Source organism: Dendrobates tinctorius, unplaced genomic scaffold (assembly GCF_039654945.1).
Source record: "Dendrobates tinctorius isolate UK_male_01 unplaced genomic scaffold, ASM3965494v1 ptg000224l, whole genome shotgun sequence".
NCBI lineage: Eukaryota > Metazoa > Chordata > Amphibia > Anura > Dendrobatidae > Dendrobates > Dendrobates tinctorius.
This window is the reverse complement of record NW_027361891.1, coordinates 10859716-10875932: the sequence shown is the minus strand read 5'-3', so window position 1 is coordinate 10875932 and position 16217 is coordinate 10859716. Positions and strand designations below refer to the sequence as shown.

The 16217-nt window shown below is 43.0% G+C and overlaps 1 protein-coding gene across 2 annotated transcripts in view; it reads left to right on the top strand.

The window, feature by feature from the left end:
- The window catches only part of PTPRB (protein tyrosine phosphatase receptor type B), a 173366-nt gene that overhangs the window by 144936 nt on the left and 12213 nt on the right, over positions 1 to 16217 (top strand). For both annotated transcript variants that reach the window (XM_073555525.1, XM_073555526.1), the window contains 3 exons: positions 1074 to 1196; positions 2433 to 2596; positions 3673 to 3808. In XM_073555525.1, the coding sequence (XP_073411626.1) occupies positions 1074 to 1196; positions 2433 to 2596; positions 3673 to 3808 (423 nt within the window). The remainder of the gene's footprint in view (positions 1 to 1073; positions 1197 to 2432; positions 2597 to 3672; positions 3809 to 16217) is intronic.

Sequence of the window (16217 nt, the reverse complement as noted above, 5' to 3'; positions counted from 1 at the left end):
ATATTCTTCCCTAGAAGTAATACTTTCAAGGGAAATAACCTCTGTACCTAAAAAATTGAAAGGTTATTGGCACAATCAAAAAGTCAGGAAATACAAAAAACTAGGAAAACTAAAATAATTACCAAAGACTAGAGTTGAGCAAAAAGACTGTCCAGCATCTATGTAGCCAGATGAGGGAAATGCAAAATTCCTTGGCCAGCACTAGAATACCCCCATTCTGGGCACCTCTTGTGATTACTCAGCTGTCATGACACTATTACATTGTGCAAGGCACAATCACAGATCATGAGATTGCAGGGGTCTAATAAACAGAATACCAGCATTCGAGAGTCGGCAAAGTAAATTTGCAATACCATGGTGCGGATGCCAGAGAGCACTGGCGTGAATGCCAGACTACGGTCCTGAAAATATATTGGCTCCATTCTACGAAAGACCTTTATGTCACAGCCTCGGAATGACTATGCTAATTGCTCTCTTCACCATGATTATAATAAAATGACAAATTTATAAATCAGTCACAAAGTATTTTGATACTTTAAAAGAAGAGAAGGACAAGGCAAAAAAGAAATATACAGAAAGTATGAAATTGATATACAAGTTTCATGACCTGCATTCAGACTGTACACTTAGGTTTCATCTTTTAGGTGCTCTGTCTAGAGAATAAAAAAAATTCTCCATAGGCTGTAAAGGAACCAAGAACAGTGTAAACAGTAATGCAGCATTTTTATGACTTTTTTAATGCCTTTTATGTTCAGGAAATATGCTTTTGTTTGATCCATTATTTATTTGCTTTCTGGCATTATTTTGTGATGAGCTTAATGCAGCATATAGGTATAAACAACTTCTACATATTCTATTAAAAGAAGTGTCTCACATTTATCTTTTTCTAGCCATTATTCTGCAATTACCATTTTTATAGATTTACAATTGAAGTTATCGGTGAATTTCATTAGTATAGGACTTCTAGCTTCTAGCGATAAAACACTTTTACAGCCATTGACTGTGCCTCAGCATTTCTTACGACAGACAGTTCTATCAGTCACACTATATCTAATTATATTTTCTTCTTACAGGTAAAATGTGATCATTACTGGCCTTTTGATCAAGACTCATTGTATTACGGGGACCTCATAGTTCAGATGCTGTCAGAGTCTGTGCTTCCCGAATGGACAATAAGAGAGTTCAAAATCTGCAGCGTAAGATCTTTACCCTCTCATTGATATTGAACAGTTTAAAAGTTTCCACTTCTGCTCGGCCTCATTTATCAACTACATGAGATCGATGGCAGAGTACACAATATGTAATTCTTATTTTGCAAAACTTTTTTTAGCAATTCATCACTCTGATTTGCGCCCTTTGCTGTAGCCCACAAGAACCTTATATTTACCAAAAGGTCAAACGAAAACCAGTTGTTTTGTGAAACCCACAAACCTCTAAAACATATTAAAGTAGTCTGATGTTGTGGCAATCAGATTAACATGTTGGCATTTAGCCTTGACAACCCAACTGTGATTCGAGATCAATAACCACTGGGACCCCACATAATTAGAGCATACCACAATTTCATTTTCACTACCTTTCAATAAAAAATTGGAATTTATACTAGGTAAAAGTTAGAGAACCATTACCTTTGGGATTATTGTTTTTCTTTCTGCTCTTGGGGTACTGGTTATCATTTAAGAGATTCACAGTTCTACAGGCAATTACCGCTCCTGAAGAAGGAAGAAAACTATCGCCAATCAGGCAAAAGCAATGTACTGTGGAATCATTAGACCCATGGTCCTCAACTTTTCTCACCTTGATAGCCCCAGTCCACTCTGACTGAAGGTCCTGAGTCACATCCAGGACACCCCCAAGTATTGACTTCCAGATCCTGCTCTCCCTTCCCCCTGCAATAGTGATGCCCAGAGCCCCCATAATGACAGCAAAAGCTTCCTCATAGAAATCAAACCAAGGCACTATACTGTCAAGAGGTTCTGGCTGCAGAAAAAAAGCAATGTGTGAGCATAGTCTTATTGAGTTAGGGGAAAAAAATGTAAAATCTTTCCTTTGAGTTGAGAAAAATCTTAAATAGCAATTTAATAAAAGTACACTGAGTACATGTTTGGTAAGAGGCAATAATTTAACATAGGTCTATTTTAGTCTGTAAAGTTAAAGATTTCATTTTGCTGATGTTCTGTGTTGACCCTGGAGCCTATATTGTTCTCCAAAGGCAGCTTATTGACTTATGTTGTAAATTATACATTTCCATCAATTATACATTTCCATCTAGTCGGTTTATGCACACGGAAACTAAAATAATCTGCAATAGAAGGTGACAGCAGCATGATTACCTAATGACTATACATATGATGAGCAAAGATGATTATAAAAACCCTAAGATTTAGGATTTTGACAAAGTACTTGACACGATTGTTTACTTTTCCCTATAGGAAGATCAACTAGATGCTGCCAGGCTGGTTCGTCATTTCCACTATACTGTGTGGCCTGATCATGGAGTCCCAGAAACCACTCAGTCTCTGATTCAGTTTGTAAGAACTGTCAGGGATTATATTAACAGGACACCAGGAGCTGGCCCTACTGTGGTCCACTGCAGGTACTACTAAAATACCTCTCATATACACATTCAGTAATCAGAATTAATACTTTCATCATTTATGGTTAGTGTAGGATTGGGGTGCCGTGGGCCCCCAAGTAACATTGATTTTGTGACCCATTCTACAGATAAAATCATTTATTACCTGAGCCTTCATATATTTCCAGCCAACACATTCTGTATACATTTGAGTGGAAAGAAGGCAGTGTGTGCAGCGACATCTCCAGTAAAGTACATGGAGGATGCAGTGGGATGGAATAGGTGTTCCCCCACCCACCTCATAAGGGAGGATCCCAAAGGTGGCATTTATGAAAGTATTGAGGATGCATGTCCATACCGCAGCATATCATCTATATGAAGTGCATCAAGTCTACTGTGTCATGCACTGTGTACTGTGATCATGTGAGACGGAGGGTGCTGGGGGCCACTAATGCATAGAGCCCATAAGGTATTCACCTATTCCCCTGTGGCCAAGTCTGTTTATGGTAATGATGTAAAAACATAATTTTAGTTTCATTTTACAATAATTTTAATTGCATGCATGTTTGATAGGCTGGGGTCTTAGCTTTGAGACCCTCACATGTCTGTAAAAAAGGTGGGGAAGCAATGGATAGTTGGCTGTCCATGTAAATACAGTATATACTGAATCTTTCTTCACTATAGTCTATGGGAAGTACGGAAACAGCCTCATAGTTTATGTGCCTGTACTCAGCTGTTAACGTGCCTAGACTAAAAGGGGGATAGTTATATACATTCAAATCCAGATGTTCCCTTCTTCTGCATCTCATCATTGCCAAAATATCACAAAAGGCAGAGAACAGACGTCATCCCTCATCTATAAGACATTTATAGAATAAGCTACATGAGGGCTTTTTGCAGGCAACCTTCCTAATAGCCCTGATGATGCGCCTCCTCCTATATCTACCCCACAACCCCACCTAAAATGATCATTTCTGTTTTTTTCGCGCTACAGAGGGTTATCATAATTCATACAGACTGTTTAGAATCTTTAATGTAGATGTCACTACTTGAATACATATTTAAATTCTTAAAAACACATATTCATGTGTCTTTAGTGCTGGAGTTGGCCGAACAGGGACATTCATTGCTCTGGACCGAATCCTCCAACAAGTGGACACCAAAGACTCAGTGGATATTTATGGAGCTGTGCACGATCTACGATTTCATCGCGTGCACATGGTTCAAACGGAGGTGAGAAGGCTTCTTTGACAAGGGAGCTGTGCCCAATGATTAGACCCTAATTCTTCATTGTATCTGAGATGACGTATTGCTTCATGGCTGTTGATGCTGGGCTATTTCTATTATTTTAAGGCTCGGATGTGCAACTGTCTCTAAGTTGTCTCGTTCTAAGAAATATGCTAATAAGTACCAATACATGTAACTGAAAGATTGAGTGGTTAACGGGAGAATTGCAGTTAATTGTCGCTGTCAAGCAGTTACACCCCATTAATTTCTTGCTACTCTAGGGAGAAAAGGAGTACACAAGTGAGTTGCTTGCATCTATAAGCACACATTATGCAATTGTACGGCCATAATTTTATATAAAGCTATATGGAATGTGCAGTTTCTGCTGGCCATTTGCGTCAGGAAAGATCCTGACTAGAGATCGGGAGACTCCAGTCTATCAGCAAGTTAGGAGTTCCAGTAGACAGGAACCTCATGAACCTTTTACCTTCAAAGATTTCCGGCGTGGTTTTGGATTAGCCGAGCTGGTGCAATATCCATCTGGGCGTCAAACTTCACATTAGAAGAATGACGTTGTGCAAGGCCTCGGTAGTCAAACGCGCCAGAGAATCCAGAAGGTAAGAGATTTGCAAATCTCCCATCTAATGGCAAGAGGCTACTGACCTGGTTGATGTACTGGAGTTGTGTAATTCAATTCCCCCATTTATACCCCTGGCATATATGTCAAATTTATCCATAGACAATAGGGTTTTTTTTGGCCTCAAAAGGCCGGTATATGTCAGCATATGTTTTTTAGGGTCTGCTCACATGACCGTATAATATACTGCTATCCGATGTTTCTTTGCAAAGCACTTGGTCCGGCTATGTGCCCACGTTGTGGATTTTTAGCATTTTTGCCACGGCGAAAACACTTGCACAACGCAACCCATTGTATTCAATGGCATTCCACACATGCTGTGCTAATGCTGGGTATTTTTCCGCTGCTGAATCGCATTGCGGAAAAATACGCAGCATGCTCATTCTTTTTGCGGAATCGCGGGGATTCCGCACACTTAGGAATGCATTGTTCTGCTTACTTTATGCATGTGGCTATGCCCACCATGCGCAAAGTAAGCGGAAAATGTGCGGATGGTACCCATGGTCTGGAGAAGAGGAGACTGTCCTCCAGGCCCTGGGTACAATATCCCTGTTAAAAAAGAATTTAAAAAAAGGCATCGCTGGGAATAGGACTTGCCGGGAGCATCGCTGAGGCTCAGGAAGGCTGCGGGGGCTGCCGGAAGTTGAGAATATCAAGATTTTTTAATTTTTTTTACTATTTTTAGCATTACATCTTTTTACTACCATTGCTGCATAGGCAGCCTCATAATAAAAAGTTGGTCACACTTGTCAAACACTATGCTTGACGAATGTGACCAACCTGTCAATCAGTTTTCCAAGCAATGCTATAGATCGCTTGGAAAACGCTAGCATTCTGCAAGATAATTACGCTTGCAAAATGCTAGTTTTTCGTGGGAATTCCGCATGCGTTTTTCCTGCAGCAGGGAGTTGCAGAATTGCCGTGGAAATTTCCGCAGCAATTCCGCACGTGTGCACATAGCCTCATACTATGGGCAGTGCAAATCTGCAATTTTCTTCTCATGCCGATTTGCCATGAGAGAACAATCGCAGCATGCTGCGAGTGCATCCAACAACCAAATCACGGGCACCCATACAAGTCTATGGGTGCATGTGAAATATGCGGATACTGAGAATGGAGAAAATGAATAGATTGAGGCTAGATTCACACTTGCGCCGTTTTGTGCAGCGTTTTGAGCGCACATGAAACGCATGCAAAAAACGCTTGCAAACACTTGTAAACGATTTTTCATTGCATCATCATGCGCATTACGACAAAAAACACAGCGTTTGTATGCGTTTTCTAGCGTTTTTCCATGCGTTTGCGTTTTTTTATGCGCATGGGTTGTCTAGGTGTCACATTTCACAGGAGGAAAATCCTTGAAAAATTCTTGCAACAGACTCCACCAATGGGACATCAGTGGGCATGTGTTATGGGAATTCTTTATATAGACCCTGTTTACAGCTGAGTTCTTCACATTGGCTTGCATTTTCCTTTGTGAAACCTGGATCTGCGCTGGAAGAGTTTTCACTTCAGCTTGGATCTGGACATCAGGATGGCTCAGGCTTATGCAGTTGCTTGCCATCAACAAAGGAAGAGAGAGACAGCGAAGACGGAAGCAGCGGCATTTGTGGATACATCCAATTATTGAACTCCGGGAGAGTCATGGAGCATACCACACCCTCTACAGCGAGCTCTAGGCAAACCCGTAGAAATTTACTGATTATACCCGGGTGTCCCAACAAAGCTTCAGGGATTTGCTTGGTTGTGTCGAAGAAGCCATCTGGAGACAGGACACACAGCTCCGTCGTGCGATTCCTCCTGAGGAATGGCTCCTGGTCACATTACTGTACGTAATATTGCAGAACCAATGCCTGCATAATTTTCTTTGTTGTGACATCTACTTTTCGAAAGCTGGCAGAATTATTGTTCTGCCATGTAGTAAACAAAAGGCTGCAGTATTATTTTTATGCCATGTAGTAAACAAAAGGCTGCAGAATTATTTTTATGCCATGTATTTTTTATTTTATTTTTTTTGTGTTTTAAAAAGCCATATACATAAATATTAATTTTTGTTCTTTCTCAGTTTCCCAGATTCCTGGCTACTGGAGAGTGCCTCTCTTCACTTCCAGTACCGGATTGGAATATCCACCTTGTCGGGAATTGTTGAGGACACCTGCCGGGCTTTGTGGAACGTTCTCTGTCCTGAATTTATGCCCCTGCCCACCGCCGAAAAGTGGATGGAAATAGCAGAAAAATTCTGGACAGTCTGCAATTTCCCCCACTGTTTGGGAGCGGTTGATGGGAAACACATCCGGATTATCAAGCCAAAAAGAACTGGATCTCAGTTCTATAACTATAAAAAGTACTTTTCTACAGTACTCATGGCCATTGCGAATGCAGACTGTATGTTTGTTGCAGTGGACATTGGGGCATTTGGCCGTGGGAATGACTCCCAGGCTTTTAAGAACTCGGCCATGGGCCGGAGGTTGTATGGCAACCATTTCAATTTCCCCATGCCACGGCCTCTTCCCAACACCAAAGGTCCACCACAGCCATTTGTAATGGTTGGGGGATGAGGCATTCCAGATGTGCCAAAACCTGTTCAAACCCTACTCCAGCTGGGACTTGGATCACACCAAAAAAAATTTTAATTACAGGCTGACCAGAGCCAGAAGAACTGTAGAGTGTGCCTTTGGTATACTTGTCTCCAGATGGTGCATTCTCGGCACAGCCATTAATCTGAAACTGGAAACAGTGGATGAGGTGGTGAAGGCCTGTGTGGTTCTACATAATTTTGTGATGGCTAAAGAGCACCCGAACTTTGAACTCGATGATGCAGCTCCTAACCCATTGCCTGAATTCACTCAGCACCCTCTCAGGTCATCTGTTGAAGTTGGCCAAATGAGGGACCAATTTGCCGCCTACTTCATCTCAGATGTAGGATGGGTGGAATGGCAAGATCAAATGGTGTAAAAATGTTTTCTTGTGTGTATATTAATAAAAAAACTGTTTTGATACCTGTACCAAGTGCATTCTGTCTGTTTACACTCCAATACAATAATCAACTGGCCAGGTGTACCAGTGAATTCATGATGCTGTGTTTTGTGCATCATGAATTTACTAGTACTCCTGACCAGGTGACTATACATACACACACACAAGTTGTATGACCTTTATCATCTCTACAATTTGTGATCAATTTGCAGCGACGTTGGAGATAATACAACTAATATTTGTGTCACCTGGCCTGATGTTACAAATAGTGATTTGGGGATGCACTTGCATCCGTCACTCTTTATGACACCTGATCATGTGACTATAAATATTATTTGTAGTATCATCACTGTGGCTTGAGTTTGAACACAGACTGGAGACATAATAAAGTTTATACGACTTCTACAATCCCCAGGCCTGGTGTCATGCCGAAGTGAGGATGCCCAAACTAACGCATCCTGACTTCAGAATGTTATCACACATGGGCAGGAGAATACACATATGAGTTAAACTGCAGCATCGCTACAGTCTGCTTGAAATATATGCAGACTGAAGTGACGCTGCAGGTTAAAACTCATGTGTATTCACCTGTCCAGGTGTGATAGTTATGATACAAGGCCAGGGTATTGTACACATGATGTGTATTTTCCCCATTATCTCCTCAGTTTATTCAACACACACTGAATAGAGGATGTGCTAATTACAAGGTATATCTAGAATCCCCTTGCCTTGTCTCACAAAGAGTTAAATGATGATGGTAAAAACACATCCTCAATTAACTTTTTATGATAACTGGCAAGGTAACAATAGATATGCCTTGCACTCAACACCATCCTCTATTCAGTATGTGCAATATTAGCAGACTGAAGAGACTAGTGGTGAAAATACAAGTCATAGATTTGTGTTTTTGACTCCACATATCTCCAGGACTGACACAAGAAACATGTTCAGTAATGGAGCTATGTGGTGTCAAAAACGCAAAGTATATGGCGTAGTGTGTGTATGGTGCAGTGTGTGTAGGTGGCGAAATCAAACCGTATTAGGTGAAAGCTGAATTGCACATTTATTTAAAAAAAAATTATTGTGAAGGACGTTTGAGGGAAGATTGGGATACTTTGGGGGTGTGGAAAGACGAGGAACGGCTGGAAGTTGAGGAAGGGGTTCTAGGGGAAGGGGTGATGAAAGTAGTGGGGGAAGGGAGATCGGGGATGGAACTGGAGGCAGGGTGAGACACATTAGGAGAAGGGGGAGGGACAAACAAAGTCTTTTGTTTGTTTTTCTTATTTGGGCAGGAGTCTCCTGCCTGGACCAACTTTCACCGTGTGTCCACCTTACATTGCTCGACTGCCTTGAGCTTGGTGGACCGTGGCCTTGATGGGTAAATGAGAGAATCTGGGTTACCCCTCTGATGCTCGGTGGTGCCGGTGCTTCTAGAAGGAGAAGAAGTGGTGGCTGTGCTCCTAGAAGGAGGAGAAGTCGTGGCGGTGCTCCTAGAAGGAGGAGAAGTCGTGTCAGTGCTCCTAGGAGGAGAAGTGGTGGCGGTGATCCTAAAAAGATGAGGAGTGGTGGCGGTGCTCCTGTAAGGAGGAGAAGTGTTGGCGGTGCTCCTACAATGATGAGGAGTGGTGGCGGTGCTCCTAGAATGATGAGAAGTGGTAGCAGTGCTCCTAGAATGATGAGGAGTGGTGGCGGTGCTCCTAGAATGATGAGAAGTGTTAGCAGTGCTCCTAGAATGATAAGGAGTGGTGGCGGTGCTCCTAAAATGATGAGGAGTGGTGGCAGTGCTCCTAGAAGGAGGAGAAGCGGTGGCGGTGCTCCTATAATGCTGATGAGTAGTGGCGGTGCTCCTAGACTGAGAAGTGGTGGCAGTGCTCTGAACAGGAGAATAGGTGGCGGTGGTCCAAGCAGGTTCTGCAGTGGCGGTGCTCCAAGATGGTGGACCGGTGGCAGTGGTGGTGCTCCAGACAGGAGCAGCGCTTGCCATGGTGGTGGCGGTGGAGTGTCCAGCAGCACTCGGCAATGGTGGGGTGTAGTGGTGTCCGGCTTGGCTTGGAATGCAGGTGGCCGTGCAGTGATATGCAGCAGAAGTCGGTAGTGAGGTGTAGCGAGTCAGTGGTGGCACAGTTGGAAATGACACCATGTGATGGCAGTCTGCGAATCTGGGCTGCAGTAGGAACAGCACCCTGAGTAACCCCGAGACCCTTAACCCCTATACAGGGATCTGGAATTGTAGCAAGGCCCAGGGGGTAGCTGTCTGGTGGAGCAGTGAACCAGAGCAGGACGGCCGCCAAGGGGTTAAAACTAAAACTCGTAATCGTGGTCAGGAGGCAGGAGTCGGAGGCTGGAGGGCAGCAGAGGTGCAGGCAGAAGAAGAGTCAAAAGTCCGGGCAAAGGTCAGTAAAACCAGAAGGGCAGCAAAGGTATAGAATCAGCAGGCAGCAGAAGGGTCAGGAATCCAAGCGAAGGTCAGCGTCAAAAAATCGGAAGAGAGGCAGAGGTACAAAAGCGGCAGGCAATAGAATGGTCAGAAATCCAGGCTGAGGTCAGAGTTAACTATAGCAATTCACACAGTAACACGCAGGGGAACCAAGAATATATCCGGCGGCTTGCAAGACCAGTCCCAAGGTATTTGAGGGACCAGGTCATCCCTCACAGGTTCCCAGACTGATGATGTAATTAGGACCGCCCCCAAAACCAGGCCAGATGGTGATGCAGTAAGCCCTACATGACTGACAGAGGGGCGGAGCCTGCGCCCACCAGATGCCTGCACAGGAGCCTCTTCTCTGTCACCACCCTCACCCAGGGGCGAACCATGGCGCCTCCCAGTGGCCGAGGCAGGAACAGCCGTCCCCGAGTCTGACGGTGACGCAACGGTCCGGCGCCTCCTAGTGGCCGAGACCGGAACAGCAGGCCCCGAGTCTGGCGGCGACGTGTCAGTCCGGTGCCTCCTAGTGGCCGAAGCCGGACCAGCAGGCCCAGAGTCTGGCGGCGACGTGCCAGTCCGGCCCCTCCTAGTGGCCGAAGACGGAACAGCAGGCCCTGAGTCTGACAGCGACGTGACACACCACTGACTGCTGCACGTAATGATTCTGCTGCATAGCCTGCAAGTAAGCAGTGTTGCAGGCCTGCAACACATTCAGCTGTTGCTCAGGACTAAGGTGTTCCACTATGCCCCGTTCAATTTTACTGAAAAAATGGTGCTCTGGTCTGTTGAGGTCAGCCTCCAGCCGGTCAAGGCACTGGTCGACAGAGTGGAAGTGGTGTTCCATGTGGGTAAAACCGCATTCCATGAGTGAAAAACCGCTTTCCACTCTGTCTGACAGCGCTTTGAGGCTGGCATGAAAGGCCTCGCTCAAATGCATGAATTTGGGCAAGACAGGCCTGTCCGAGGCCCTTTGTCGCTGGCTGGAAGTGCCCGCATAACCAGTGGCAGAGACCTGGAACAGGGGAACACCCGATTGACCAGCTTCCTGGTCACCAGCTGTTCGTGTTGCTGACCTGCAAGTTGCTTCCTGGCTGTCGGATGGCTGGGACGGGTCCGAGGTCGTCCGATGAAGGACCGCTCCAGGGACAGGTTGCTGGGTGCTGCTCCAGATGCTGTTGAAAGAAAAGAAAAACATTACTATAATGCATTTACAAGAAGCATCAGCTGTAGAATAGAAAAGCACAGGTTAAAAAAATATATAAAATACTTACACTCTAGTGGCAAGGACCGGTCTTAGGAACGCCAACTCGCGATGGTAACGGTATTTTGTTCTGGTCCTTGCCACTGAACCACTGCGGACCTGTCCCTCAGCACGAACATCAGTGTTGAAGCGGTCCTTCATCGAGCGCCAACATGTGTGGACTTTGTTCACTGTTGGAAAAACAAAGAAAAAATGTTATACAATGCACTGATGGAAACATCTGTATCATCACACACACCTGAGTGAACGTGGCAAACAGTCAATGCGGCATCACAAAACAATTCAATAGACAATGCAGTCACTGTTGATCCTGATATATCTAGCAGGAAACACAACAGTATCATCAGGAACAAGAGTCAAAGCGGGAACAATACAGCAGTACAATACACAATGCAGTCACTGTTGATCCTGATGACACTGTTGTGTTTCCAGCTAGAATATATCTAGCAGGAAACACAACAGTATCATCAGTATCAACAGTGACTGCATTGTGTATTGTACTGCTGTATTGTTGCCGCTTTGACTCTTGTTCCTGATGATACTGTTGTGTTTCCTGCTAGATATATCAGGATCAACAGTGACTGCATTGTCTATTGAATTCTTTTGTGATGCCTCATTGACTGTTTGCCAAGTTCACTCAGGTGTGTGTGATGATACAGATGTTTCCATCAGTTCTTGCTGGGATGGAGAGTATTCCGATCCAGAAGACATGCTGCAATTTAAAAAAAAACATTAGTACATAATAAATTTGAAAGGACAGGCAGACATTAGGTTTAAGAATACTCACATTTTGGCTTCTGCAGCTTGGATCCAAAGTTGGAAGGCTGTCTTGTCTCTTCAAGGCTGTCTTGTCTCTTCAAGGCTGTCTGTAGAGTAGTGGTCTGGCACTGCAGACACCTTCTTTTATGTACACTCCTCCCAAACAATGTTGCTTGTGTAGGGGGTGGTTTGAACAAGTGTCTAGACATTGTTTATTCTAAAATCGCATGTGTGCAAAAAGTGCTGACGTGTGCACGTCCATGCGCACGCATGCGACCCCATAGACTGTAATGTTATTTTTTTGCGCACACATGCGCAAGCGATTTTTTATCGAGGTTGGGCGTAACAAAAAATGCAACATGTAGCGTCTTGCGCGTCTGGGCGCACACCTGGAAAATGCGCAGCGCACGAAAACGGTGATGAACGTGTGCAAGCGCTAGACCCTGCGCCCGCCATGTTAAATATGGGGGACCATTGCGCGTGTGCCCGATAGCGCACGATGCGCTGCGCGATAAAACGCTAGTGTGAAAACAGCCTAAGTTCTCTGTCTTCTCCACACCTGAGCTTCGATTCTCTCTTGTGAGAGAATCGGATCACACTATGGTGGCACTCAGATAAAACTCTGACAGAGTTTGATTCAAGTGAGATTAGCATAATCTTCCCGAATCTCTTGCATGAGTGAATTGACGGCCATGTGAGCCCTTAAACTGTATAGAAAAGCACAGCTTGCTTCACTATTCTATATGGAAGCATCGAATATATGTTTTTTTCAATATGTGAGCCAGTAGCTAATTTTTTGCATTATGTGGCTATACAGAGGCATGCGTTAGATATATCCTCCTGACAAATAACGTGGGGAATAATTTTATTTCATTTGCGTCCACATATTCTGCAGCACTTAAGAAATCAGAGGGAACATGTACAAACAATATAAGACTTTACAGAGTAACATAAACAGTCTTGGCATAAAGTGTTGGCAAACTTGAAATTGTTTCAGAAAATGAAGTATTTCTACCAGAAAATAATTGCAATTACACATGTTTTGTTATACACGTTTATGTGTATATTGGAACAACACAAAAAAACCCAGAAAAGATAAATTGGACACAAAACCGTAAAGATTGGCCAGATAAAATTGTTGGGACTCTGAACTTAACATTTGCTTGGACACCCTTAGGAATAAATAACTGCAATCAATTGCTTCCTATAACCATTCACAGGCTTCTTACACTACTGAACTGGAATTCTGGACCACTCAAACTGCTTCTGGTTTCTCATATTTGAAGGGTGCCTTCTCCCAACAACAATTTTATGATCTCTCCACTGGTGAACAATGAGATTTAGATCCGGACTCATTGCTGGCTACTTCAGAACTCTTCAGCACCTTTTTCCCCATCCATTTCTGGGTGCTTCATGAAGTATGTTTGTCCTGCTGGTAGACCCATGATGTAGGATGCAAACCCAGCTTTCTGACACTGGGCAGTACATTGCAACCCAAAATCCTTTGGTATCTTCATGATGCCTTGCACACAGTCAAGGCACTCAGTGCCAGAGGCAGCAAAATATCCCCCAAACATCTTTGAACTTCCACCATATTTCACTTTAGGTACTGTTTTGCACTTTGCTTTGTAGATCCCATTCCATTTTTGGTAAACAGTAGAATTATGTGCTTTACTAAAAAGCTCTATTTTGGTGTCATCTGTCCGTAAGATACTTTCCCAGAAGGATTTTGGCTTACTCATCTATATTTTGGCAAACTGCAGTCTAGCTTTTTTATATCTCTGTGACAGTACTTGCCACAGGTGAGATTGAACGAGCATCATATGCTTGAAACAAAATTGTTTACCCATAATTTTGGAAAGGTGCCAACATTTTTGTCTAGACCATTTTGGCTTTTGTGTGTGAAATTTTGTCCAATTTGACTTCTTTTCTCTGTTTTTTTTTGTGTTGTTATAATACACACACAAAGTAAATAAACATGTGTATAACAAAATATGTAATTTTAATAATGTTCTGGGAGAAATACTTCATTATCTGGAATGATTTCAACAGTGCCAACACTTTTTTTTTTGCACATAGTGAAGAGTTAGGTACCATCCCGATTGGGGTACACCTTGTTGCAGTGGGATGGCTTTTAAATTTTTTGATCAAAACAGTGTTATCTATGTACCCTATGATATTTTATGGACTATTACTACTTATTTACTTACTGCAGTATACTTGCTAATTTTGTTTTTGCCTTAGGTTCTGCTTATTAAATGGCCACCCCTATGCGTTGTACTTATACAAAAATATGCTCTGGCTTAATTTTTGCTATTGAGTCCATGAAGAGTATGTAAATCCCTCTTAGGTTGTGATCAGAAACAAAAATCTGCAGTCCCTTAGTGAGCATCATTGTGGGTATCAGCATTCAGACCTCCACCATGGCTATCCATTAAAGTGTCTATATTGTACAGTAGAATTAGATTACTTTTCTTATTGTAAAATGTGTTGTCTCTCCTAAACACTTATCTTACATCCAAAAAATATTTTCTGTGTTTTTCTTTAAATTACATATTGAAACCGTTAGCTTGTGATGTCATGCAGGGAATTGCTAAGTATACACCAAATATATGCTAAATTTTTCCATCAGTCATTTCATATATTTGTTTTGCTCCATTATCATATAATGATAATAATGACAAAATCACTTTCACTGAGTACGAGTCATTTTAGAAGAATCTGCAGTACATTGATTTTTTGAATAAAACATAAACATTCACTTTAAACGCTAGAATTGATGTTTCTCCTATTCTAAATAAATGTACATATTTTAAGTTGGAAACAAATGATTATAATTTTCCTGCCAGCACAAAATATTTTCTATGATGTCATGTACAGTAATATGTAATGATTATCATTTGGCAAAATTAGATGCTTGAAATAACCAGAACGGAGCTGCTCATCCATTTGCATTCTGTTTACCAGTATAAGTCCCTTGTGTCACAATATATTTTAGGAGCTGAACAACAGTGAAACATCTGCCTCCAGGATGTTTTAGTGTCCTAGGCCAACATCACATTGCATGTATTGTTCAGAAAGGCTCCTGAAGAAATGCTGGCACTTGCTCTCAGTAAATGATAGTATATAGTATAGAAGTGCAAATTACACCTAGACTATATAAAAGCAAATGTATCATAGGCTCTTATACCAGTGCAAGAATAATCAACACTCTCTATGTGCTGGTAATTCAGCTTGTTTTGCTTCTTTTGGATGTCTTTTGAATATTTAAAGGTACTGTCACACTTAGCGATGTACCAGCGATCCTGACCAGCGATATGACGTGGTCAATATCGCTGGTCCATCGCTAAGTGGTCGCTAGTGATCTGCCACACAGGCAGATCTCACCAGCGACATTGCTGGGGTTGGCGGTTGCTACTTACCTGTCACACTAGGCGATCCTGCGTCCTCCCGCCCGGCTCCACGCGTCGCTCGTCTCTCCACAGGAAGCGCCGCAGGAAGCAGACGACGAGAAACAGTCCAGCCTGTTCTCGCGCGATCAGCGATAACCAGCGGGGGAGCCGGTCGTAGGTAAGTATCAGACACAGTGATATTGCTAGCAATATTGCTATAATGTCACAAGTTATAGCGATATTGCTAGCGATATTGCTTAGTGTGACAGTACCTTAAGTCTGATCGTTTTCTTTTCCACTTTTGATTCATGATTCTTTTAATGTCAAAACAGTAAACTGAAAATCATAAGACCATTTCTGAGCATCCAGCAATGCAATAATGATAGTTTATGATTGGGATAATAAACATAAATCCAAACTGTAGATAACTCTAATCATTTAGAAAATATTGCCTTTTCAGATTTAAGAAACTGTACTTATTGTAATGCAGCAGTGTCCATGCTGAGCAGTGATGAGGCAGTGACCCAAGCAAGTTCAAAAGCAAAACGTGTTTAATGTCCAAAAAAGAAAACTCACACAGTGCACAGCATACTGTATCCTCCGGGTCACAGTCGGGAAAATCAAATACAGTCCAGGACTGGCTGTCGTGAGCAATGGCACCACCGTATAAGCTGGGAGTGCCAGACCTTTTGGCTCCACTTAGCCCTGTGTTACCTCACACAGGGAGTGCTCTGCAGACCCCCTGCTCCATCTGCCAGCAAGCTCAAAACTAACCCACCCCAAAACCTTCTGCAGGGTTTTTTTTCTTCTCTCCTAGATCCTGTGGCCATGGGTCACTGGTAAGATCTGGGCAGGAGGAAACGGACTGGACCCCGCTACCTTCCTGCAGTCTGTTTAAAAAATAAACGCCCATACCGGGTTTTTCAAGCTCCTTGGTAAAAAATAATGACCAGGATCAAACTTAC